This window comes from Psammomys obesus, unplaced genomic scaffold (genome assembly GCF_907164565.1).
Source record: "Psammomys obesus unplaced genomic scaffold, mPsaObe1.curated_primary_1811, whole genome shotgun sequence".
Classification (NCBI taxonomy): Eukaryota; Metazoa; Chordata; class Mammalia; order Rodentia; family Muridae; genus Psammomys; species Psammomys obesus.
In genome coordinates, this window is record NW_026586173.1 from 3,578,818 (window position 1) to 3,606,484 (window position 27,667).

General features: G+C 35.9%; 1 protein-coding gene across 3 annotated transcripts in view; it reads right to left on the reverse strand.

Annotated features, from left to right (window-relative positions):
- Positions 1 to 27,667, reverse strand: part of Arhgap32 (Rho GTPase activating protein 32) — a 158,386-nt gene that overhangs the window by 70,090 nt on the left and 60,629 nt on the right. For all 3 annotated transcript variants that reach the window (XM_055601441.1, XM_055601440.1, XM_055601443.1), the window contains 3 exons: positions 20,750 to 20,842; positions 19,592 to 19,714; positions 16,542 to 16,619 (listed from right to left, as the gene is read on the reverse strand). In XM_055601441.1, the coding sequence (XP_055457416.1) occupies positions 16,542 to 16,619; positions 19,592 to 19,714; positions 20,750 to 20,842 (294 nt within the window). The remainder of the gene's footprint in view (positions 1 to 16,541; positions 16,620 to 19,591; positions 19,715 to 20,749; positions 20,843 to 27,667) is intronic.

Consider the following 27,667-nt stretch of genomic DNA (forward strand, 5'->3'; position numbering starts at 1 on the left):
AACCAATAGGAATCCACAGATATGCAAGCTTCTCCCCTTTCCATAACCATTCTCAGAGGCCCAACTCTGCTTTCAACAGACCCCAATATGATCTCCACAGTGTAATCTCCAGGCCCTTGCCAGCAGCATCTCAGAAACACAGATGACAGTGTGAATTAGTCTGCCTAAGATTTTAAAACTAGATACAACTCTGTTTCCAGTGAGTAACTGGAAGTAGAAAACAGTATTTTTCAAAAATTAAGAGGAAGAGACAAACAAAACAAAATTAAAAGGAAGACGCTATTTAACCAAAGATCTAACAACTAGAAGGTAAGTTCTCATTCCTTAATTCATTTCAGGCTGCGGTGAAGAGTTGTTGCACTAGGTTCTTGGTGCACTTCTACTTAAAGTCTCTCCTCTCCCTACACTCTTCATCTCCCACAGAAACATATTACAATGTCTTCTGAAATGCCCACTCCCTAATTTCCATTAGAAAAAAAAAAATAGGTTTACAGTCTGAGAGAATGGTTTGAGATTCAGGAATAAGATCAGAGATCAGGATATCAATCTGGGAGCTGACAGGAACATGTTATGCAAAGCTCGGGGAGAGAAAAAGAGCCCAGAGCAAAATGAATAAGAAGGTAATTCTCCCCAGAGGTCAAATGTTAGAGCAAGCAAGAGAAAAACAGTCAGAACTGGTGAAGTGCTGTGCCAAGTCAGTCAAAAGAAGTCAGAAAGACAGCAATCTGATCTTGATGAGAGCTTAGATATGAGAAATAAAAAAGAATCATGTAAATATTTTTAAATTAAGCCAGAAACAACAGGTGACATCATAGACATAGGGTTTAGAGTATACTTGAAATAGATGACTGATGAAGAAAACTATAGTCTACCTCCCCAGAATGCAAAGAACATTGAGCTGAAGGCAATTAAAATACAGGGGAGTTCTGTCTTCCCTCTGCCTAGAGCTCAGAGCCTTAAAATACAGGTTGCATAACTGGCAACAGTAAAACATTTCTGCATGTGAAATGACCAAAACATAACTAAAAATCAAATATTAATGAATCAAAGCTGTCTCTGGCAGTTCTTCCTAAGCTCTCTTAAGGCGCTTCAGTCTGAGGTCCAAGCATGTAACAGGCACACCTGTACTGCACGTGCTGCCACAACATGCAGTGCCCGAAATGCCTTGGCTTAGACTTGAGATTACTGAATGTTACGAGTTTCAGTGTTTTTACTACATATCCAAATTTTGATCTTATAGAAACATAAGACTTTTAACATTTTTTAAAAAGTCTTCCAATTATTTTCCTACCATCATTTTTCAGTAACTATCAAACCAGTGCATTTTTGGGACATTTTACTAGAATACTTGATTTTTAATACTGCTGTTTGGCACAGTGTGGTGGGAGACATCTTTAATTCCAGCACAAAGGGGCAGGCAGATCTCCATGAGTTAATGGCCAAAGTGGTCTATATAGTGAGCTTCAGAACAGCCAGGGCTATGTAGAGAGACCCTATCTCAAAATAAACAAACAAACAAAAAACCCTGATGTTTGAGTCTTGTTTAAGAAAAATCATGAAATAAACATTGGCGAGAAATTACGACAAAATTTTCAACAATATCTGAAATGGCCCTAAACATACTTCTAATGTTATATTGAGTATTTACGCAAAGTGTTACACTTAGCATTGACAATTAAAAATTCAAAAGTGATCAAATATGAGAAATGTTGATGATGTCTTATATCCTGCAAAATAAAATCTGTAGTCAGGGTTTAATTGTATGTAAAGATAAACAAGCACATCACCAATAAGTAACAAATCATATGTACAGCAAAAATTGTTTTAAAATAATTTATGAGTATTATCAGTAGATGTTTAATTTATATTTCTAATTTTTTATATCTGTATATTTAGGGCTGTTCTCCAGTTCTAGTTCACAGGTTGTTCTCCAGTGAAAAGGACAAAAAGTTTACGGCCTGGTCTGAGGTAGAAAAAAAATTTACATTTTTCTAAAAAGTCTGAGTTCTCTCTTCAGCCTAGAGAACATTCAATCTCATCCATCTTCAGAACCAGCCTAGTAATGGCAGGATAGGGCCGAGCGGGGTGGGGATATGGCTCTTGGAGCCAACCTGAGTCCTCTAGTTCATCTCTCCTGCAGTCTCCTCACTAGTTCTAGACCTTTGGAAAACTGTGATTGCTTTCCCTTGAATTGTCACTTCTCCAAAATTCACAGTTCTCTGCTGAAGATAAAGGACACTCAAAGCCACTGCTTGCAGTTACTTTCCACTGAGGAGATGTTACATGCATCACATGTTAATAAAACTTGGTACTTTTTGTTAATTTGCTTTTTGTTGAAAAGTCTGGTCCCTATCACACATTTGTGAAGGCTGGAAAGAAAATATTTTCCTCACCTTCAATATAATGGTAAGCTTAGGCTCTAGATTGGATAGGGACAGTAAACACAAGAAGTGGGTGATGGGAAATGAAAGGAGGAATGATGTCAATCACACTAAGAAGTGAGGGGCAGAGGTTATCTCTTACATGGCAAACACCTCAGCAGATTCTGTCTCTTTTCTGAGTTAATTCAAGGAAATATCAAATAAGTCAAAATAAATTACAACTTCCTTAAGATTGTAATTAATTTCCTTTACTGTTTAAAAAGACACATGAACAGGAAAAAGCAATATGGTTAAGTCAGAATAAGCTAATAAATATGGTGGACAAGTAACTTTATAAAATAGAGTACTGGTCATCAGGTAGGAACACTTGTCTTTAAAGAGGACTTCATTTCAGTTCCCAGCACCCACATAGCAATTCACAAATACCTGTAACTTCATTCCAAGGGATCCAATGTTGCTCTTTTGGCCTCTATCAATACCCATGCACATGCACACGCACATACACATAAACACAAACACACATGGTGCACTAGAATATACCTATGTATATGTAAAATTATATGTATATGCAAAATACTCATACACATAACAAAAAATTAAACTTTTTTAAAGTTTTAAAGCTTTTAAACTTTCTTTAAAAATTAAAAAATTTAAAGATAAACCACTGGAATATAAGACAGAGAAAGAAAGAATGAATAAGTATATGTAGGCAGAGTCAGAAATGGTCATTTTAAGAAGTTTGAAATTTTTTTTCTGCAGAAAATAAAATCAGCAAATTCTGAACATCAGAGAGACAGAAGGTCTGTTTTAGGAAGAAGTCTAGTATCAGTGTGTCTTTCAAAGTAGAAGGGCTGAGAGATATAAGAAGCAGAATATCTGTAGAGGGGTTCTAGGTTATCTCCATCAATGGTCCTTGGTTGGAGTATCAGTCTCAGACAAGACTCCTGTGCCCAGAATTTTTGGTTCTGTTGCTCTCCTTATGGAGCTCCTGTCCTCTCCAGGTCTATTTCCCCCTTCTTTCATAAGATTCCCTGCACTCTGCCCAAGTTTGGCTATAAGTCTCAGCATCTGCACAGATGTAGCACTTGGCAGTTCAGCATCCAAGTGGGTTCCATAGTAATGGGAACAGGGACCACCTCTGACATGAACTGATTGGCCTGCTCTTTGATCACCTCCCCCTCAGGGGGTACAGCCTTACCAGGCCACAGAGGAAGCAGCCACTCTTGATGAGACCTGATAGACTAGGATCAGAAGGAAGGGGAGGAAGACCTCCCCTATTAGTGGCTTGGGGAGCGGCATGGATGGAGAAGAGAGAGGGAAAGTGGGATTGGGAGGAGAGGAGGGATGGAGCTACAGGTGGAATACAAAGTAAATAAACTATAATTAATAAAAATAAAGAAAAATGCAAAAAAACAAAATATCACTGGAAATCTGCAAGAAACCTATGAAGTGAAGCAAAGCAGCAAAATGATGTAAAGAATAGAAGATGGATGTAAGAGACAGAAATTTTCAACTCTGCTGGACATATTTTTCTTTTACCCTTCTTGAATTCAATTCGTAAACAATGGACTGTACATATTTTAAGAGTATATTTTAATAAGTTGTTACACCAGAGTCAAGGTAGCTATGCACACATCATCAACCCTAAGGTTTCCTTGTAATTCCTCCTTCCTCACATCTTGCCCTCTTCCCCTGCTGCCAGGCAACCCCTGATCACTATAACTGTTTATTACTTTGAATTGTCTATAACTTCATAGGAATGAAGTTGTACTACCTGTCTTCTTCCACACAGCATAACTATTCTGAAGATCATTTATGCTGCCACATGCATAAATAAATAATTCTTTTTCATTCCTAAGTAAAACTTCCTTGTGTAGATGCTATCATATGCCTATTCATTAATCTACAATTCATGGATAATATAAATATTTATAGTCTTAAACTATTATATATAAAACTGCTATAAACATTCATGTTTAAGCTTTAGTATAAACATAGTATTTCTTCTTGGGTAATTCATTAGAAATGGAATGGATAAGAAATGCACTAGTTATATATTAATTCACCAAAAAATCCACCAAACTATAAACCAAACTGGCATGGAATCCTACATTTCAACCAGATTTCTAATTCTGCAACCTTGCCACTTGAGTTATGGAGGCCTCACTGTTTTAACCTTCACTTTCCTAAGGATTATTGGTGTTGTAAATCTCTAAGTGTTTGTCATTCAGGTGCTTTTGGTCATGCAGATGTTCTAATTCTTGCCCATCTTTGAAACCAAGCTCCATTTCTTAGTGGGTTTTAGAGTTCTTTGTATGTTCTATATAGAAGTCCTTTATAAGATATAACTACTGTAAATATTTCCTCCCAGTTTTTGCTTATCTTTCTATTCTTTAAGGGTGCTTTTTAAATAGTACAAATTTTACAATTTGAAAAAATTTTAGAAATTATTCTTTTGATGTTACATTTAAAATTTTTCCCTAATCCAAAGCCACGGACATTTCTTCCTCTCTCTTTTTTTTATTTTATTTTATTAATTACACTTTATTCACTTTGTATCCCCCCATAAGCCCCTCCCTCCTCCCCTCCCAGTCCCACCCTTCCTCACCCTTCTTCACGCATGCTCCTCCCCAAGTCCACGATAGGGGAGGTCCTCCTCTCCTTCCTTCTGATCTTACTCTATCAGATCATATCAGGAATGGCTGCACTGTCATCTTCTGTGGCCTGGTAAGGCTGCTCCCCCATCAGGGGGAGGTGACCAAAGAGCAGGCCAATCAGATTACATCAGAGGCAGTCCCTCTTCCCATTACTATGTAACCCACTTGGACACTAAACTGCCATGGGCTACATCTGTGCAGGGTTTCTAGATTATCTCCATGCCTGGTACTTGGTTGGAGTATGAGTCTCTGGGCAGACCCCTGTGTTCAAATTTTCTGGTTCTGTTGCTCTCCTTGTGGAGTTCCTGTCCTCTCCAGATCTTACTATTTCCCACTTCTTACATAAGATTGCATGCACTCTGCCCAACAGTTGGCCATAAGTCTCAGCATCTGCTTTGATAGTCTGCAGGGCAGAGCCTTTCAGAGGCCCTCTGTGGCAGGTTCCTAGCTTTTTTCCTGTTTTCTCCAACAACAACAACAACAACAACAACTCCTCCTCCTCCTCCTCCTCCTCCTCCTCCTCATGTCTACCCTCTTTGCCTTTCGGGATGGGGATTGAGCATTTTACTCAGGGTCCTCTCTCTTGATTAGTTTCTTTAGGTGTACAGATTTTAGTAGGTTTATCCTATGTTATATGTCTATATGAGTAAGTATATACTGTGTGAGATTTCACCTTACACCCATCAGAATGGCCAAGATGAAAAACTCAAGTGACAACACATGCTGGAGAGGTTGTGGAGAAAGGGGAACCCTCCTCCACTGCCAGTGGGAATGTAAACTTGTACAACCACTCTGGAAATCAATCTGGAACATTCTCAGACAACTAGGAATAGTGCTTCCTCAATATCTAGCCATACCACTCCTAGGCATATATCCAAAAGAGGCTCAAGTACACAATAAGGACATTTGCTCAATCATGTTTGTAGCAGCTTTATTTGTAATAGCCAGAAGCTGGAAACAGCCCAGATGCCCCTCAACTAAAGAATGGATGCAGAAATTGTGGTACATTTACACAGTAGAATACTACTCAGCAATGAAAAATAAGGAAATCATGAAATCTGCAGGTAAATGGTGGGACCTGGAAAGAATCATCCTGAGTGAGCTGCCCCAGAAGCAGAAAGACAAACATGGTATATCTTCCTCTCTTTAATTTGAGGAGTTTTAAAATATGTGCTCTATTTTGAGTCAATTTTCACAGCTGATATAACATATAAACTAACGTTCATTTTGGAGGCAAACTGACTTCTAATGGTTATTGGAATCACTTCTCCATATATGGGTGGGTCTATTTCAAGATTCTGTTCTGTTCCACTAAGCTGTCTTTATTTGCATCAATACCACAAGCTCTTGATCCAGCACTTGTATTGCAGAGCTTCACTTTGTGCTAGCTCTCTCTCTCTCTACCTAGCTGTATTTCAAATCAGGCCTGGTTTTCCTATCCTACATCCTCTGTATATCCATGTGAATTCTTTAATCTACACGCCAATTTCTACACAAAGAGTTTGTGGGGATTTTTAACTAGGATCAATTTGGGAAGAAGGAACAGCATAAGATCACAGCCTGTTTTACTGTTTCTATGAAGAAAAACCATGTACCTAAATTTCTTTTGTCTAGATTTTTTTCTTCATGTAAATGTGTTTGCTGTGCCTGAATGTGTATGGATGTGTGTGGCTGTATGCAACTGTGTGGGTGCTCATGTACACAAGCATGCATGAGAACATGTGTACACGTGCTTTTGGAGACAAGGTTGACATTAGGAATCTTAGTAGCTCTTCCACCTTATCCTTCTTATCCTTCTCTAAGTCAAACCTAGAACTCATGGGGTAGCCTTGCTAGCCATCTTTCCCTGAAGAACCCATTTCTATATTCCAAGACTATAATTACAAGTCAGCTTCCACACACACCCAGTTAGCATTTGCTGTGTTCTGAGTTTCTGAACTCTGGTAGTCTTGCTTGTATATAAAGCAATCCGGTCACTGAGCCATCTCCCCAGTCTTGTCTCCAGACATCTAGCACTTAAGTAACAGTTTAGAACCAGATGGCCCAATGTCACCTACTAGCAAACTACTGCTATTAGTTGCCGTGACCTATCTGTTCCTTACCCAGAAGCTTGTTTCCATGTAAACTCTAAATTCAACAATAGGCTGTTTTTCAGCCTATTGTTGATGTGTGATGAAAGAACTCTGTACCCAAAGTTGTGAGAATTAAAGGTTAGTGAAAAGCATTTGCAATAGCTTACATATGCACTTATGAAATGACTTCTATTGTATTATGTATTCCCTCTGCTCCTGAAAATATGTGATGTTCTATATAAAATTCATTGTTTATTAATATGATTTCTCATTACTTATTCAGAAAAGAAACATTTGCATTATTTGATTTTGAGTTATAAAAAGGTGTTGCTTTTTTAGAGAGACAAGATTCCCAAGTACCTATATTTTTATGATAATCAGTTACACAGAAATCCATTAAACTCTTGGGAAAAGACAGTATTGATGTTTGCAAATTGCTTTGGGTTTTTGTGCACAGAAACATTCACACAGTGTTCTGGAGTAAACTGAAAAATAATAGATGTGATCCTTGAGGACCTTGTGGAGACCTAAGAAGAGAACACAAGTATACCAAAATGCTGTCACCACTAATCGGGATTTTATCTTCTAGATTAACCACACTGCCAATGTATATAAGGAAGATTCCCATGAGTTAAAGACAGAACAACTGTTGAACTGTATTCCCTCCATATCTGCACAGGGTTAACAAGAGGCGGCTGAATCAGTGGGCTTCACATCTGCATGAAAATCACCTGTGGAACGTGTTATAAAGCTCAGTCTCCTTCTCCATATTCTGAGATACTGGTACCAACACCTGGTTTTAACACATTTCTCAGGCTGTTCTGATGCAAGTGGAGCCTTATCCCCAAGACAAAAACAAATACCCCCTGAGAACATTGCACTTAAAATAACAATGACCGAACATGTTCACTACTATGCTTGTATAATGCCTTTTACCTAAGGGGAAAGATCTAAGGCCTTCCGCCACAATCCCAAGAGTGTTCTTTGCCTAGGAACATGAATCTGAGAGTGATTTTTGCCAGTCATTTTAAAACAGTGAAGGCTTCTTTTCCACCTGAAGTATATAATATGATGAAAACCATAGAAAACAAAGGTAAAAGATTCAATATACTCCTTAGAAGACAAAAACCACACACTTCATAACTTAAAATCATTGTAGTTAATATATTTTAACACTTCCTACTCCCAGAAGTTTAAAGAAAAGAGAGTCCTGGTATATTTAAACACATGGATGAATTTACCCTTCTGTTCCCACAACAAAATGATGGTCTGGCTAGGACACTGCATTGAACATAATTTAGCAAATTGCTAGTCTTAATCAGCTACTGGCTGACTACCTAAGTTTACCTAGTACACACAGAGACAAAACACACCAGACATGGTCTGACATCTGACCCCACAAATACTGAGGCAGAATTTGGGGGCTTTAGTCCTGGGAATCAATTTTAGGATATTTCCCTAGTGATTCTTATACACAGTAAAGTTGATTCATCAGAGACAAAGACAGTGTAGAAAGAGCAACTGTCAGCAGAATAACAGTAAGACTTTAAGTGTTAAGACAGCCCTGCAGCCTCATTAAATGCCTAGAGTGATGAATAAGCCCTCAAAACTTGACTGCTGTCAAACAGGAACAAGAAAGCTTTGCAGCAAGAACCCATATAGCTGGTGGGAATGTGAACTGGCATAGCCATTCTGGAAGACACTGGTCTTTTCTTAAAAAGCTAAACGAATTCTTATTATGTGATCCCACAACCATACTACCTGGTAATGTAACCAAAGGACTTACAAGCTTTAAATCTACACAAACCTACAAGTAGACATAATAGCTTTACTCACACTCATCAAAACACAGAAACAACAAGGTGTCCTTCAGTAAATGAATAAAAACATAAACTATGGCTAATCTATAACACTGAATAATGGAGATTGTTTCTTTTTTTGAAGAACACAATAAACAAATGAGCTGCATGGCATGAAAATAAAAGAAGTATTTATGTGTATGAATTCTATGACTACAACTATCAGTGTGCTAGAACATGTAAGACTATGAAACAGTAAAAGATCTTTGTTTACCAGGGTTTCAAAGATGTAAGGAATAAGTGACAGATAGGATAGTTATAGGATTATTAAACTATTCTGTAGAAAACTGTAATAACCAATAGATATGCTCTGTCAAAACCCACAGAATATACACTAACACTATATATCCTAATTTTAACACTGAATATAATTAAAATAGCAAATCAATGTTAGTTCATTAATTGTAATATAAACCAAGACAGAAATTGGTCTTTGGATGTTGCTGGACAGGAACTAAGACTGTACTCTTATCTCTATCCAACCTGTAGATCACCTCAGACCACTTTCTAGAAAGAATGCTTATTGTGTGTTGCAGGTGATCTTTGCAAACAGCCCAGGGTTGGCAAAGGTCTGTGCTTGCCATATATTCAATGCAGTATAAACCACAAAATAAGTAATGAGAACAGTATGCAGTAAATGATTAGGTGAAACTATTTGTTCTCTTAGCCTAAAGTCAAAACTCTAGGCTAAAACTTGATTTACTAAAATCAAGTCTAGCTATTTTTATAAATGGAAATAAAATAATTTCATCACAGAGCAACTGCACAGCTAGTTCACAGAAATTACAAGATAAGAGCTCCATGTGGAAATCAATCCTATCATTGCGTATGGTCAGAAAGGAGCTAAGGCGGAAACTTGACAAACAGAGAAAGTTCATGAAGCCAAGCAGAACTTCTGAAATAGTGGACTTTTCAGAGATGTCCCCAGCAGTGTTCAGAGAATGATGTACTAGCAGACTTTGTCTTCAGACTGGGAGCTGCAGCCTAAGGTCTTGTTCCTCTCTACCCCTCTTTGGGTCATTTGTCCATAGTAACCAATATTTCTATGAAGAACCAAGTGATAGCGATCCTACAAAAAGCCATGCCCTTCACTTTCTATATACCTCTATCAAGCAAACTGTCACAGTTCCTTCTCTAGGGAGTGTCGACAGGCTCCATGTGCAGAGGCAGCATGTAACCACAAGCTGACTGAGATGTACTCTTCATGTATGGTCAGTGTACCCATTCCTTCTGACAAAGACTTCAACAAGTCACCTGAGCATTGCTTCAGGAGTTCCTGCAAGATTTCCAGAGAATCTAGCTGACTCTACAACTACCATTCACAGGAAACACTGAAGAGGGTACTAGGCCTGTTTGCCCTCTGTGCCTTGAAGCACAGTGTCCAATGCCACAGGGACTTCTGCCACAATAAGGAAGGCCGGAAGCTAGCCTGTGAGCCTGACACAGACCTTGCTCAGATGCTCCTGATGACAGGAGTAAGGCAGGATACCTACCCAGCAGTCTTTCCAATCTCTTAGCAGTCATGGCCAATAACTATCTTTGTCCTGGGAACTTATACAATACTGTACTCCCTATCAAATATGTGTGTAAGTTATACCACTCCTAAAGTGAACCTATTATCTCCATTCAGGACTAGTTGTCATCCACTGTACTATGCTTTTGTAGAGGAAGTTTTGGTTATGTCATATCAATATGTTTTTGTTGTAATCCCAACTGTGGGATTCAGGAATGCTTTTAGTTTATCCACAGCTGAAAACAGCCTCATGAGAGGTACATGATCTTTGTCAGCTAATAACAGCCTTGTGAGAGGGTGTATGATCTTTCTAAGCTGGAAACTACCTCATGCAGGGGTCACGGTTTTGGCAGGCTGTAAAACATCCTTGTTAGGACTACTCTGAGAAGAAATAAATAGGAGTTCAGAGAGAGACAGAGACAGAGACAGAGAGAGAAAGAGAACACTTTAAGGTGGTCCTAGAGAGAAATGCTTGAGAATGCTTCAATGAAGCTGCTGCTGATTTGTGCCACTGCTGCTGTTTACCATTGCTGTTCACTATTTTCTGTTTGCTGGACTATTGGAATCCTGACAACAAAGAGTGGAATCACCCCAAAGAACTAAGTCTAAAAAGGTCTATCTGCCCTGTCCCTACTAACCTTCTTTCTCTCCTACCTAGTGTCAGTTTGAAGGGAGATAGAGCTGTATATGAACCCCAAATAAAGTAGGTTTTAAAAGTCCAAGCCTAGAGGCTTTAACTGTATCATTCCAAAATTTTTATGTTGAACTCTATCTTTAAATATCTTAGAATGAGCCTACATTTAGAAACAGCTTTTATTGATATAATTAAGGTCAAATGAGCTCATACAGGTATGACCTAATCTTTATCTTTATTTTTTAGAAAAGCAATTAGGACACATAGAGAGGAAATGCCACGTTAGGATAAAATAAGATGAAAATTATCTGCAAGCCAACGAAACAGAGCTTGGAGGAAACCAACTCTGACATCTCTTTAGTCATGGACTTCTAACTTCCAGAACCTTGTGAAAATAAATTTCTGGTATTAACGTCACCAGTCTGTGGTATGTCAATATGATAGCCCTAGAAAACAAGTATAGTACATAATATACAAATAAAGCAATGAATAAACCTTAAAAGTAACCTTGTCAAAACAGAATGAACACACACACATACACACTACTCTTTACCTTCTGAATTTTTATCACCTATCTATATAAAATGTACGAAATACAAGGCACTTCAACATAATTTACATTACATAATATATATTAGAAAAATTTAAAACCCTAAATATTGACTGCCTAAAAAGGGTGACAAAAAGTGTTCTATAAAGAATGCATTCCACCCTATATCTGACAGAGGGCTGATATCCAGACTATATAAAGAACTCAAGAAGTTAAAAAGCAACAAATCAAGTAATCCAATTAAAAAATGGGGTACGGAGCTAAACAGAGAACTCTCTGTAGAGGATTGAAGAATGGCAGAAAAACAAAGAAATGTTCAGTGTCCTTAGCCATCAGGGAGATGCAAATCAAAATGACCCTGAGATTTCACCTCACACCCATCAGAATGGCTAAGATCAAAAACTCAAATGACATCACATGCTGGAGAGGTTGTGGAGAAAGGGGAACCCTCCTCCATTGCTGGTGGGAATACAAACTAGTACATCCACTTTGGAAATCAATCTGGTGCTTTCTCAGACAAGTAGGAATACTGCTACCTCAAGATCCAGCTATACCACTCCTAGGCATATATCCAAAAGATGCTCAAGTACACAACAAGGACATTTGTTCAACCATGTTTGTAGCAGCTTTATTCGTAATAGCCAGAACCTGGAAACAACCCAGATGTCCCTCAGTTGAGGAATGAATACAGACACTGTGGTACATTTACACAATGGAATACTACTCAACAATTAAAAACAAAGAAATCATGAAATTTTCAGGCAAATGGTGGGAACTAGAAAAGATCATCCTGAGTGAGGTATCCCAGGGGCAGAAAGACACACATGGTATATACTCACTTATAAGTGAATACTAGACCTATAAGATAAGATAGCATAAACATACTAAAATCTGTACAACTAAGGAAGCTAAACAAGGAGGAGGACCAGGGTAAGAAGATCAATCCTTACTTAGAAAGACAAATAAGATGGACATTGGAAGTAGGAGAAAAACGAGAAGCAGGATAGGCGCCTACCACAGAGGGCCTCTGAAAGACTCTACATAGCAGTGTATCAAACAGATGCTGAGACTCATAATCAAACTTTGGGCAGAGTGCAGGGAATCATATGAAAGAAGAGAGAGTTAATAAGACATGGAGAGAACAGGAGATCCACAAGGACCAAATATATCTGGGCACAGGGGCTTGTCTGAAACTGATTCTCCAACCAGGGACCATGCATGGATATAACCTAGAACCCCTGCTCGGACGTAGCCCATGGCAGGTCAGTATCCAAGTGGGTTCTCTAGTAAGGGAAACAGGGACTGTCTCTGACATGAACTCTATGGCTAGCTCTTTGACCTCACCAGACCCCCCCCCTCCCGTGGGAGGAGCAGCCTAGCTAGGCCACAAAGGAGGACATTGCAGCCAGCCCTGGTGAGACCTAATAAGCTAGGGTCAGATGCAAGGGGAGGAGGACCTCTCCATAGTGGACTTAGAAAAGGGAAAGGAGGAGATAAGGGAGGGAAGGTAGGATTGGGAGGGCATGAGGGAGGGAGGGGGCTACAGCTGGGAGACAAAGTGAATAAACTGTAATTAATATAAAAAAATAAAAAAATATATCAAAACAAAAAAAGAAGGAAGGAGAGGAAGACCTCCCCTATCACTGGACTTGGGGAGGGGCATGGGTGGAGAAGGGAGAGGAAAAGTGGGATTGGGAGGGAAGAAGGGAGGGAGCTACAAGGGGAATACAAAGTGAATAAACTATAATTAATAAAAATAAAAACTACAAAAAAAAAAGAATGCATTCCTCTAATACCTTTAAACTGTTAAATGCTTTTAACAATTACAGAATTTGGGTAGGTTTTGCTACAGTATACTTACCTACGTAAATAGGGCCCACTAGTAATCTGGAGTAGTTACTACCTCTGCGGCGGCCCACACATTTCAAAATTCAAAAATATCTAACAAGAGTAGGGAGAAAGAGCTTGGCAGAAAGACCCTCCCCAGCACACAATGCATTAAGCTTATATAAAAGCCAGCGCACAATGACAGCAGTACACCAATAAACGGGTATATGCCCCACGATATTGCTGGCCAACCTTTACTGCATTTCTTGCTGGTTGAATGTTTCTTTCTAGAGCATAAAAACTGAAGTAGAAAGTTCATAAAAGGAGAGAGTAATTCTAGAAATCTACTTGGTGCTCTTCAGGCAATGGGATATATAAACTTGACTTTGCGTCTTGGCCCTATCCATCATTCACTGATGTGGCACTCTAGTTCTTTAATGAACTATCAAACCTCCAAAAAAACAAAAACAAACAAACAAACAAACAAAAAAAAAAACCCATCTCCTTCCATAACAGTGGGAGGTAATAACTACCTGAAAGACTTTTTAATTTAAAAAAACTGAATAAAAATGCCAAGTAACACTTCTTCAAAGATGTCCAACACATTTTCCCACTCATATTCCTCCATGCAGTTGGCCATATGCACTCTTCCCAATGACTGGTGTAGAAACAGCAAGAAATAATGAGCTGAGTAGAGTCTGTTCTTAAAATACTGGGCTCCTTTTTAAAAGTTTTGACAGTGACATTTGAAGATCTGTTCTTGGTTTTATAGGCACCTCATCAACTGCTGTTCTTAGAGGAGATTCCAATGTATCTACAGACTGAGGTGCTTTCCTGAGGCCAAGGAAAGTGAAAACTCCATATGAACAAGATTTGATCATCAAATGAAAATCTTATTATTTTTTTTTCCTGAGCACGGTGGAACATGCTTTTTATTCCAGCACTTGGGATACAGAAGCAGGCATATCCCTGAGTGCAAAGCCAGCCTGGGCTACATAGTAAGTTCCCAGAAAGACAAGGCTATTTCCCTACGTAGAAAGACCCTGCCTCCAAAATAAACAGTCCTGATGAGACCTGATAGACTAGGGTCAGATGGAAAGGGAGGAGGACCTCCTCTATCATTGGCCTGTGGGAGGGGCATAGAAGAAGAAGAGGGAGATGGGGGAGGGGGCTACACCTAGGATACAAAGTGAATAAACTGAAATAAAAATAAAATTAAAATTAAAAAATAAACAAACAACTTTATCTGAATACATTCTGGTAATAAATTAAATTTTTACTAGTTTTAAACTTGTTAATGTATACTAACTGTTTATTTTTATAAAACGATTTAAAATAAATAAATATATATATATGGGGGGCTATCTTTGAGCATGTGGATAGAGGTGCCCACAAACTCCATAAAAGGGCACCAGATCCAGTAGAGCTGAATTAAAGGTGATCAAAAATGACCAGATGTGGGTAATGGGAACTTAACTTGGGTCTCCATAAGAGCAGTATGTGCTCCTAACTCCTGAGCCATCTCTTCAGTCTCCTGTAACTTCAATAAGCCTGAGAAACTAATCTGTACAGGCCTTAATAAAATAATGAGGAGAGTAGTCTATGCCTGCACCACTCAACACATAATTGCTATATAAATAAGGAAAAACTGCTCCTATTAATATCATTATATAACCAAGATGTTAAAACAGAATGAAAATTATAAGCAGAACCTCTGATTTTAATATGAGACTTAAGTCCAAAAGAAACAAATAACACATCTAAGACAATGCAGAATAAAGCAGATAATAACGTTAAGACCAAAGTTCGGTTCTTTTGAAAGCCAATTTGGTTTTGGTCACTTCTGTTTTTTAGCATTTATTTATTTGAGCCACACTCACAAATGCACGTGAACGCATGTCAGGGCATATGGGTGGAAGACAGGTCAACTTCTGGGTGTTGGTTCTCTCTTTCACTATGCAGACCCCAGGGATTAAACTAGGGCTGTTAAGTTTGACAGTAGATACCTCTGCCTCCTAAGCCATTTCCCTGGGCCAAGAACTGACCCCTTAACAGGAAAAATTAAGTCTCCTACCCAGTTTTATATTTTATCAAAATCATTATTACTCAGAGCACTGAAAAAATGGAAAACTCCAATTACAAAAGTGGTCTCCACTTGATAGGATACAGCCCAGATAGCATAGAACAAAATCCAAGCAGACTAGCACCGAAGTTCACAATCAACTATCATTTTGCACTCTTTTAACAATATTAATGTTTTAAATATGCACATTTCATAAAAAGCTAATAATCAAAATTTCTGAATAAGTAAAGATTAAAATAGTTACATAATAGCTAACAAATCTCTAACTCTATAATATACTTTATATAATGTTTTTGAAACAGTTTCAAAGAGAAACCACAGCTACCAGCAATAAGACCCCAAGGGGAAAAAACACCCACAGGGTACAGATTAAAAATATAATTTAAGACATTTTCAGAGGCTACTCTATGCAGTTTTAAAAGATAAGGTCATATAAATATTCATGTAAGATCATTAAGACGTATTGTGATGAAATGGTCCAAGTGGTTAAAAGTATGGATTGCTAAAAGATGCCACTGTCAAGTCTCAACCTGTTGAAGCATATGTGGAAAAGATAAATGAGACAGCTTCCAATTCTACTGTTCTGTCCTCCCTCAACACACTGTAATAACTCATTTTTATAGAAAAATTTGATAATTAGAAAATTCTAATGGAAAGCATATGTGAATCGATATTTAAGTCAGTTAGAAGCAAAGCAGTTCCATAGTTCTGATCACCTGGAAGGTAGTGTTCAGGCCCAAGACTGTGCTCCCTCTGACATTAGCCAGTTCAGGGGAGAGGGAGAAAAGCCGGCACAACACAACCAGATGCAGGAATCAAGGCTAACACCACCATCACCCACATCTTGCCACCGCTGCAAACATTTATGATGACATCTCTGGGCACATCTTGTGAACAGCTACACTAAGGAAACATGTAGAAAATGTTTTTTGAGCTTTCTCACATTCAGTGTCTTTGTTGCTTACCTGAAATCCATGCTTGCCTCTCCACCATGTACTCAATACTTTGGGAGGCATGTCAATAACAGAAACAATGTCTCCCACCTACAAGAATTAAAAATTTAGGTAAAACATTTTTGGTAAACTTTAAACCAATTGTTATATCATAATTAAGATAATTGTATAAAATGGGAAAGTACTATTTCATGATTTAATAAATTCTGGGAAAACATACTGACTTTTAAAATTACTTTTAATAGTCTTATTTTTACTAAAGGGTATTCAACTGAAAGTTAAGTAGCACAAAAATGATCCAGCTAACAGACATGCAGAAATTGCAAAACACCAGATTTTGGCGCAATATGGTTTTTTTTTTAAGATTTATTTATTTTTCTGCATACAAATGGTTTGCCATATGAATATACGCAAACCCTGTGTGTTTCTGGTACCTGCGGAGATCAGAAAAGGACATCAGATGTCTTGGAATTGGAATTATAGATGGTTGTAAACCATCATATGGGATCTAGGAACTGAATCTTGGTCCTGGCAATAGCAACCAGTGTTTTTAATCTCTGTATCATCTCTCTAGCCCCAGTATAAGACACTTTAAAGCCAGGTATCACTCCATCATCACTACCTCTGTTAGAACAGTATCCACCTTAGGACCCTTTTGCTTTACCATGGTGCAAACAAAAGGCATTCAGTATAAATTTTGCATGGCGTTCTTTTATGATGCTGGTGGAAACTGACAGCCAAATAATTATGGAGGCAAACAACATATACTTTAATCTAGTTAGCAAAGCCAGGAGGCTTGGGTTATGAATATCAATTCATTTCTGACTCAACAGTACTTTGATTTTACTGAGACATCAGTTAAAGAGCTTTTGAACTTTGATCCTGCTGTTACTATCAGAGACCAAAGTCATCTCTAAAAGATAACATTAAATGTACATATTTAGAGTAGTATCTATAAATACTGATTACCATGTACATACAGGTACAACACAGAGTACCTGACATATCTTATTTAATCAAATAGAAAGAAGCCTGAGATGAGTTCATAGTAAATGTAAAGGCCGATAACTCCCCTGTGAATAGAGGATACTAATAGGCCACTAAAGAATTAGGTTTCTTCATTGTAAAAGGCAAATGTTTAAGTTATACAAATGAACAAAATCATACACAGAACTTTTTAATTATATATTTAATAGAACCTATATTCTTTAATCAAGGAAAATGCACATATGGGCAGCACTAATTGGACTTAACTAGTTACTGCAAAAGGGAAGTGTTAGGGGAGAACTGAGGAGGAGGCGAAAGGAAGAAATGGGGGTGGATATGATCAGAATTCTCTGTATACATGTGAAATGTTCATAGAAACTTTAAAATAATCTTTAATAAGTATTAAATTGCATAAGAAAATACTTATTAAGTATTAAAATGATGAAACTGGCTTTTTACTTTTATCATTATTATGTCTAGTAATATAATACCTTATAATGAAACATTCAAAATTAATTCTATTTACTTAGCTATCTATCTATTGAGAGGTCTCACTAAGTAGCTATAGATATTGTAGAATTCACAACATAGACAGTATGGCCTCAGTGCTGGGACTAGAGGCATGTGCCACATGCCTGGCATTTCTTAACAGAAATTTATTTTATGACAAAATATCATTTTTCAGTATAGATAAATCCCAGAGTAAGAATCAACATAAAGAAAAATGCTGATAGCTGACAGGCTAAGTACATGACAGCATTATATTCTAGTATCTGTCTTTTTACCTTTACACTAATTTCTTGGGTTACGAATATACAATCTTCAAAGTCATGTTTGTTAAGAATCATGGCATCTTTTAATATTTGCATTTGATATGCAAAGCCTAACAGTTTAGTTTGAGAACAGTTCTTATTCTATTCTGTAAAACTGCTACATTCTTCTTTTATTTGCTCAATAAATACACATTTACTGATTGCTTATTATACACAAAGAACTATCATAAATATAGACAATTAAAATGAAAATCAGATAGACATGTTTCAGCCCTCAGCATGATCAAACTTTGCATCTTCATAATAAACAATTTGATTTTTGACGTTCTATTTTTTCAATTTTTATTAGCTTTCGTTTGCTATACAAAAGAATGGATTTTATTATATTTTCATACATGTCCACCATGTCCTCTGATCATATTCATTTTCCATTATTGTCTCTTACCCTATCCCCAACTGGTTTTCTTTCTGACAAATAGACTCCCTCCACTTTCGTATCTGATAGTTAATAGGCAAACATATTTAATTCTAGATTCCATATATTCCATATATGAAAGAAAATGTGAATAATTGTCTTTCGGAGTCTAGCTTATTTCACTTAAAATGATAGCTTCCATTCCCGCCATTAACCTGAAAATGACATAATATTGGTTTTTTTTCACAGCTGAATAAAACTTAATTGTGCACATATACATTTTCTTTCTTCATTTATCTGCAGATAAACAGCTGGACTGATTTCATAACTTGGTTATTATGAATGGAGTTGCAACAAATGGATGTTACATAGCTCACTGGTATATAAAAAACTATTAGCACTTATTGTCTCATATCAGTCAATATGTATTTTTAGGGGAAAAAACTTAAACCCCCTCCTTTTGCATATGATACCAAGAAATACTCCTTTTTTTCCTCTTAGCCTCTCCTTTGATAACTAAGCTTTCCAAATAAACCCTAGACACTGTTTGCTGAGATGAACAGAAAGACAAAACCATGACTGCATGTCAGTGATATGATGAGAGCTGTTCTGAATGGCATCCAACCCTTCACTGGAGTATTCAGTTCCCATGGAGATAGACCAAGGATGACTTCCTGGTAGAAATGGGAGACCATGACACTGAAAGCTGAAGGATGATTATACTCATTTAAACAAATTTAGAAAGTTTTCCAGGCTAAAATAAAAGGACTACAGAAAAATCCCATGCCTCTATTTTTTTTTTATTAAGTGAATTATTAAAACAACTAGAGACAGGCTATAAAGGTAGCAACGGCCAGAGAACAATGAACACTTTCTAATTTATTTACCTCTAAGGTCAGTTCATCAGGGGCCCGAGCAGTATACCGCTTGATAACATGGGCAGCACCAACAGCAGGAGTGTTGATAGATGACTCCTCATGAACTAGAAGATGGTTTCCTTTATTGTCAATCTACAATAAAAATACAGTACCACAGAATGTTTAACGACATAGGATTTGTCTACCCATAAATGAAAATTCAATTTAGAAAGATGATAAGCCCCAAAAGACTTTATATATATATATATATATATATATATATATATATATATATATATATATAGCCTGTAATTTACAGGGGCCAGCAAGACAGCTCGGCAGATAAACACACTTGCCAACAAGCCTGATCAGGTAAGTTTGATCCCTTTGGACCCACACGGTGGAAGGACAGAAGACAACTTCTGCAAGATGTCTTCTACTTTCCAAATGCAGGCTCTGCAGCACGTGTATGTCCCAAAATGTAACAAAAACCTTTAGAACTCTATCACTTATTAGGTAGCCAAGTTGTGGCAATCTGTGTGCTGTGAACATAATGTATACAATTTAATTTTATTTTCATAATTCTAACGTACACTATCATTACCTTCACTTAAAGATAAAAATGAAAAAGTGGAGAAATTAATTATGTAATTTTAGAGAAGTTAAATTATTTTCCAAGATCATCAACTAATAATAGCAAAGTCATGCTCTTAGTGCAAGCACGCCTGGTTCCCTCTTACCCTCCTTACAATTTTTACTGAGAGGAAAGATATATATATATAAAATTTTAATTAAATAATTAATAATATTTTTGAAAATTAAAGAGAAATATTTAATAACAAAATATCAGATACCATGCTGGAGAGATATCTCAGCATTTAAGAGCACTGGCTGGTCTTGTAAGGACTGAGTCCCAGCACCCACATGGTGGCTCATACCCCATGTAATGTTAAGACCAGAGCATCTGAAGCCCTCTTTGGGCCCTTTGGGGCATGACACACAGAAAGAGCAACAGACATACATGTCAGTAAAACACCCATATATATTCAAATTAAAATGAAAACCATCAGTCACTAATCCTAGAAAATAAGAAAATACTTTATTTGTAAAACTCGTCCACTATCAAATTTCTAACAACTTCCTTAAGTAATAATTTTAGAATAAATTTTATCAGAGATGATCAGATACCTCCATCCAGGTGAGGGCCGGCCCACAGTTGATCTTGTTGCCAGCAATAGTTGAAAGGCGTGACAAGTAAGCTGTGAGCATCTGAGTCACTGACTGAAAAGAGAGAGAGACTCATGGTAACAGAGGGAGAGCCACCCTGCTTCAGAAACTCACACAAACTGTCATTTGTGTGAGTAAAACAGATCTTCAGGCATTTAATAATTACATCAGTGGCACTCAGGAAGCAGGGGCAGGTGGGTCTCTATGAGGCCAGCCAGGGCTACAAGGTGAGACCCCCATCTTGAACAGCAAGAACTAACAGTTATAGAGAACTCTTCACTGACAATAGAGGGGCACCACTGAGACGATGGCACGTTACAGAGTAATCAGACACTGTCTAATACAGGATTTTTAGCTTCTAACACCTCATCATGAAGGCCATATTCCACAGCTTCTAATTTTATGACTTTTTGTCTTTTTGTATTGAAAATGCAAGAAGTGTTATTAAAAGACACATCTGCAGCTTTTCAACCTACCTTTCCCCATGCTTGTCTTTACCTTCTTTGGCTGTAATCTCCTATGCATATAACTGTACAGAAGCAGCCATATTCTTGTGATCCTATACCACAGTACAGCTCACTGTTCTGGGATATGACAATGTGTGGCAGAACAATGATAGAGAACCAAGTCTTCATACCCTGCTCCCCCCTCTACCTCCTGAATATTCATAGTGTGAGCAGACAAGTTCCTGCTCCTGACATCACGATTCCTTCCTGATGCCTTATATTTCCCACCATAGTGGACCAAATCTCTTTGGAAATGTAAGCCAAAACATGTCCTTTCTCCATTAGTTGGGTTTCTTGTCACTGATTGTTTTTGTTGGGGTTGGCAGTGGTAGTGGTGTGGTCGTTGTTATTGTTGCTGTTGTTTTGGTCAGGAAAAAGAACAAAGTCACAAGTTTGTACCAAAAATGGAGTTCTTGCTATGTTAAATCTGATCTTCTAGGATTTTTTTAAGACTTTGGAACTGGATTCTAAGAGGAATGTGGTAGAATGTGTTTGGAAATTTGGGGTAGGAAAGACCTAGAATGCCAAAGCAGGACTGAACCAGCCATTCTGGTAGAAATTTGGAAGGTCAGAATGTGGAGAAAAAAGTAAACTGTGAAGAGCCAGCCCAGGAGGTTTCAGAGAAAAGTCTATGGAGAACTAGACTAGAGCCCATTTGGATTATATTCTTGCAAAGAGTCTAGATGTGTTCTGCCTGTGTCTCAAGAACCAGAGGCTGAGTTCAAGAGCAATGGCCTCATCTGATGGGCAGAGGAAGTATCAAGGTGTCACCGACCGGCCCAGGAGGTCAGGGTAAAGTCTGATTTAGGGTCCTTGGAAGATCCCAGGAGGGAAGGATTTGGCACGACAGACAACACAGACTCAGTGAGTTTTTATGTTGTTGTAAAACTTTATTGTTTTAGTAGTTAATTTATATAGTCAGAAAAAACCATTAAGAGGAATTTGTAAGTGTGTCAAGATAGGTGGCCACGTAGTATAGATAGTCATCAAACATAACTTTTAAGAAAAGACCATAAGGTCAAAGGTTTAACTAAAAAAGGCTGATATTATCATAACAAGCGTAATCAATTAACCTTGTTTAATCTCTGATCAAGACCATAGCGGGACAAGTTTTAGATCGTTAGGCTCAGTATAGACATTTTTATGTTAATCTTGTCTTTGATTTTAAACGTTTTTAAAATGTTTTTTTTAGGCTTTATAACTTTTATAGACATCTATCTCTGTTTTTTATCTCTTGTTTTTTTTATGTTATGTATTATCATAAGGTTTATTAACTGTATTAGCTATTTGGAACAGAATATGTTTTTATTTTGGGAAGATAAAGTAAAGCTAAATTTAGTGGTAAACTAGAATTATTTTGTAACTGATTACTTGAAAATATTATCAGAATTGTTATATATAGCATTTTTAAGAGTTGATTTAAGCCCAGTCTTAATGAATTGAATTTTTTTTATTGAGACATGATTTTTGGGAAAACAGGGCTTTTAAAGATGTCTCTATTTTTTTTTAAGAAGGGTGTGTAATCGCTATGAGACAAAGCAGAAATTTAAAAGTGAAACCAAGCCATCTGAGTTACCCTAGCCATTTTCTCATCTCAGGAGGCCCGAGTCTTTGTCTAAACAAATGTCTAGGCTTTAGAGCCTTATCTATCTCCTTGGAGAACTTTATGTTTTTATAGGTTTTATCAAGCTTGTTATAGGGCTGTTGTAGCCTGTGTAGTTGGCGAGACGGACGTGGCAGTTTTCGGTTTTTTGTTTTTAAGACGAAATTTTTTGATATCTCTCTGAGTGGTTTTAATGGCTGAGAGAATGACTCTAAAAAGGCAAGGAAACACCATGAATATTATTAAGATCACCACGAATGTAACGGCAGCAATAATTATATAATGTCACCAATGTAAGGGATTAAGAGCTTTTATATTATCGTATAATTTTTTTGTCAGATTTTTAAAACCATATTTATTTAGATGGGCTTGACTAACTTTTGAGATTTGTTTTTGAATTTTTTTAAAATCATGTGTTAAATCATTATCTTTTTAAACTCTTAATAAATGAGCCCTTGTCTTGTTTTAATCATCAGAAATATTATATTTCGTTGGAGTCACGTAGATATATTTATAAGCTGTATGACATTTAGTTAACATTTTTATCTTAATATTAGCTATATCTTGTCTCATAGCTAAAACCATTTTTTTAAAGTATTTATTTTTGTTTTTATCTTTTTGTCTATAATATATTGTTTAGCTAAGATGGTAGATATATTTTTATGTATATCATTGACATAATGAGCCGTTTGTATATTTTTTATTAAGGCTGTAGTAGAAACCGCAAAGGAGGTCAAAATGGCAATTAAAGCTGTAATTTTTAAAATTAAAGTAGCCATAAATCTTTTTGGTCTAAGCAAGGCACTAAATTTTTTTATAACCATTAACCCGGTATCTTTATATCAGGATTTTTTTAACCTTATAGGGAGCATAACATAAGCTGGCCGTTTTATTAAAAACAGAATATTATATTTTTTTAAAGAACTTTTTATATAATTAGTTAATATATATGTAGTATAGGTAATATGATAAGAAACCTCAGAAATTTTTATTATAGAGAAACGGTCTTGGCTTTTTAAAAAAACAATTTTATAAGGGTATGGGACGCATGTTCTCATAGAAATAGCTTTAGAAGTAGTAGCCTTAGGTTTTTTTAATAATATTATGTCTATGGCTGTAGCTAATCTAAATAATTTAGGTTGAATCTTAGTTTTATTTTGATGTTTTGATATCTATATTGGTTTTATAAATCTAGGTGAAAATATCTATAAATAACACTATCGGGTTTATAATTATTATATCTATAAGCATATTTTTTAAAATAAATAGAACTATCCCTAAACGGGGAAGATGTAGAGAAATCTCAAATAATTTTTTTTGTGTCTGTGATCTTAAAGGGCATTTTTCTTATTTTAAATCTGTAAGAAAGCCAATTAGGATATTGTTTATTATAAACCCACGGGATATCTGGATTATAATAAATTTTTGTATAATCGGGTAAAGGAACCTCCTCATATCAACTAAATGTTTTATTTATTGTATACCATCTCAGAGTCTTAATTTGTAGTTTTTATATTAACCTCTTTGTCTGATCATTAGGATCTAGTGTGTCAGTCACAAATGTTCTATAGGAAACTGGTAAACATCTAGGCACTGAGATTTCTGAAAGGCCAAGGCAGATTGGGGCGGAGTCTGATTTGTCCTCATAGGAAAATATAGAGGAATATTTTTTCTCAGTAGTTAAAACTGGAGTTCCCCCCAAAATTTTTGTCACATTAGTCATAACTTTAATATGTTTTGGTTTAGTCTAGCTTATTGGGTGAACCATGGGAGGTTTAGGGACATATGTCCAATATGAATCACCGTGAGTAGGAGCAGCTGAGAGTAAAAGTATATATGTAAGAAAAATATTAGCCAGAGAGGGTGTTTTTTTCACTGTTAGTATTATATCTTTTCTCTTTTTTAAGAGGACTGTCATCTGTTGTAGTGTAGGAAGGAGTGTTGACTTGTTTGTTGTCATCATAGCAAGCCTTTTTATTTTTTGTTGTAGTCTCTTTATCTTTTTTTGGTTGTGATTTTGACGGCGAGGAGTGTCTGATGAGGCGGTCTGGGATCTAGATGGGAGAGTCTTCATCTTGTGGAAATATATAAGCATATCCTCTTCTTGAAGTTATAAGGGGATCTGGGCCTCTCCAGGCACCAGTTAGTAAATCTTTTTATTTTATTAAAGGTTTTATAGTTTTTATTTTAGGATTTTAATGTAATTTTATTTTAGATATTTTTTAGTCATTAACATTTATATGATTTAATGTGAATAATGTATGACTTAAAAGATGATGTGGAGAGAAGTATTTATGAGCTTTTTTTAACTTATGTATTTGTCTTTTTAAATCTTGATGAGCTCTTTTTATTATAGCCTGTCTTTGAGGATTATGGGGGATATCTGTTATATGTAATATTCCCCAAGTTTCACAAAATTGTTTAAAAGCTTTTGAACAATAGGTAGGTCTATTATCTGTTTTAATCTTTATCGGTTTTTTTAATAGATTAAAAGACATAATTAAATGTTATAAGACATCTTTTATCGCTTTTTTAGTCCTCGCTGAGGCAGTGATTGTATGTGAGTAAGTATCTATACATATATGAATAAAACAGAGTTTTTTAAATTGAGGACAATGTGTTATATCTATTTGTCATAAATGTCTTGGTTTTAATCTTTTAGGATTAACTCTCATCTTTTGTACCTGTCTAGCAGGTGGACATGTATTATAATTTTTTATAATTTGTCTAGCCTGTTTCTTGGTAATTTTAAATTGGTATCTTAAAGCATTAGCATTTTGATGATGTAAGGCATGATTTTGTTTAGCTTTTAATATATTATTAATTTGGACAGGTCTTGTAAAATAATCTGTCATATAGTTACCATAAGTTAAAGGTCCAGGTAAAGACATGTGTCCCTGGATGTGTCTTATAAAAAAATTTTTTTTATGAATTAAATGTTGTATATTGTTTAATTGTTTTTTAATTTTTGTAGTGTCCGTTATTAAAGCTGTTTCAATAGTAGGAAACAGGCTGACTATATATTTAGAATCTGTATAAAGGTTAAACTTTTGTGGAAAATGTTGAAAAGCCAAAGTAACCGTAACTAGTTTAGTCTGTTGAGCAGATGTCTTATTAGTATGAGAAACTATAGGTGGTTTTCCTTTTATTTAGACGGCTGTAGTACCATTATTTGACCCATCAGTAAAAATAGTAAAAGCTGTTTTTAAGGGCGTTATGGAGCATTTTTCGGGGAACAATATTTTAGTCTCTTTAACAAATTTTAGTATTGGATGTTTTGGCAAATGATATTTAATTTGTTTTGTATATCTTGTTAGAGCTAGTCTCTAATTTTTATTTTTTTGTAACAAGTATTTAAATTGAGTTTTGAAATATGGAACTATTATTTTTTGTATGTCTTTTTAAAAATTTTTTTTGATCTATTTTTTTATAATCAATTGAGCTATCAAATCAGCATAAGATGTTAAAATTTTTGTTTGAGTATGGGGTAAATGTAACCATTTTAATATCTCAGACTGTCATAAACATCCTGTTGGAGTATAAGATGTTTTAATAATGAGAAGAGACCAAGGCAAGGTATAAGTTATTTGGTGTAATCTTGTTTTATTTAATTTTTTTTTTTTATTAATTGTAAATCCTCTATAGCTTTTTTACTTAGGACTCTTTTTGATTTAGGATGTGAGTCACCATGTAATAAATTAAAGAGAGGACTTAACTCTCTTGTGGTAATTTTTAAGTATGGCCTAATCTAATTAATATTTCTTAGCAGTTTTTGAAAATCATTTAATGTATATAAATTATCTCTCTTAATCTGTATATGTTGGGATGTTAAATGTTGATCATGAATTTTATGTCCTAAATATCTAATTGGCCTTTTTTTTTTTAATCTTATCAGGGGCAATGATCAGTCTAAAGTCTTTTAAAGACTTTATCAAGTCTATAAGTATTTTTTTTATTATTTCTTTATCTTTATGTCTCATTAGTATATCATCTATATAATGAATAATATATGTATTTATATATTTTTTAATAGGGCTTATTGTCATATTTATAAATTTTTGGCATAAAGTAGGGCTATTTTTTATTCCTTGTGGAAGTACTTGTCATTTATAGCATTTGTAGGGTTCTCTGTGATTAATAGAAGGGATAGTAAAAGCAAATTTTTTGTAATCTTTAGGATGTAGTTTTATTGTAAAGAAGTAATCTTGTAAGTCAATTATTATAAGATGACATTTTTTTGGGATTGTTATCGGAGATGGTAATCCTAATTGTAATGCTCCCATGTCTTCCATGACCGCATTAACTGTCCTTAGGTCTTGTAATAATCTCTATTTTTTAGATTTTTTTTTAACCACAAAGATTGGAGTATTCTATGGACTATTGTTTTTTTTTAAATGTCTTTTATTTAATTGTTTTTTAACTATTTTTTGAATGGCCTTAATTTTTTTTTTAGTAAGGGGCCATTGATTTGGTCAAACAGGATTTTTACCTTTTTAAGGTATTTTGTCCGCATATAAATTTTTATCAATGGCCCCTAAGAAAAATACTGTTCATCAATAGGAACAGTAGTTAGGCTTAAATTTAAATTTTGTATCAAATCTCTTCCCCATAAAGTAAAAGGTAGAGAAGGTATCACATAAGGCTGAATATGTCCCTGATTATTTTTAAATGTCTAAGGAATAAATTTTGTGTTTTTTGTCACATTGGAAGCCATTTTTAGTCTTATTAAGGGACTCCTAGATACTGGTGCTGACAAAACTTACATAACAG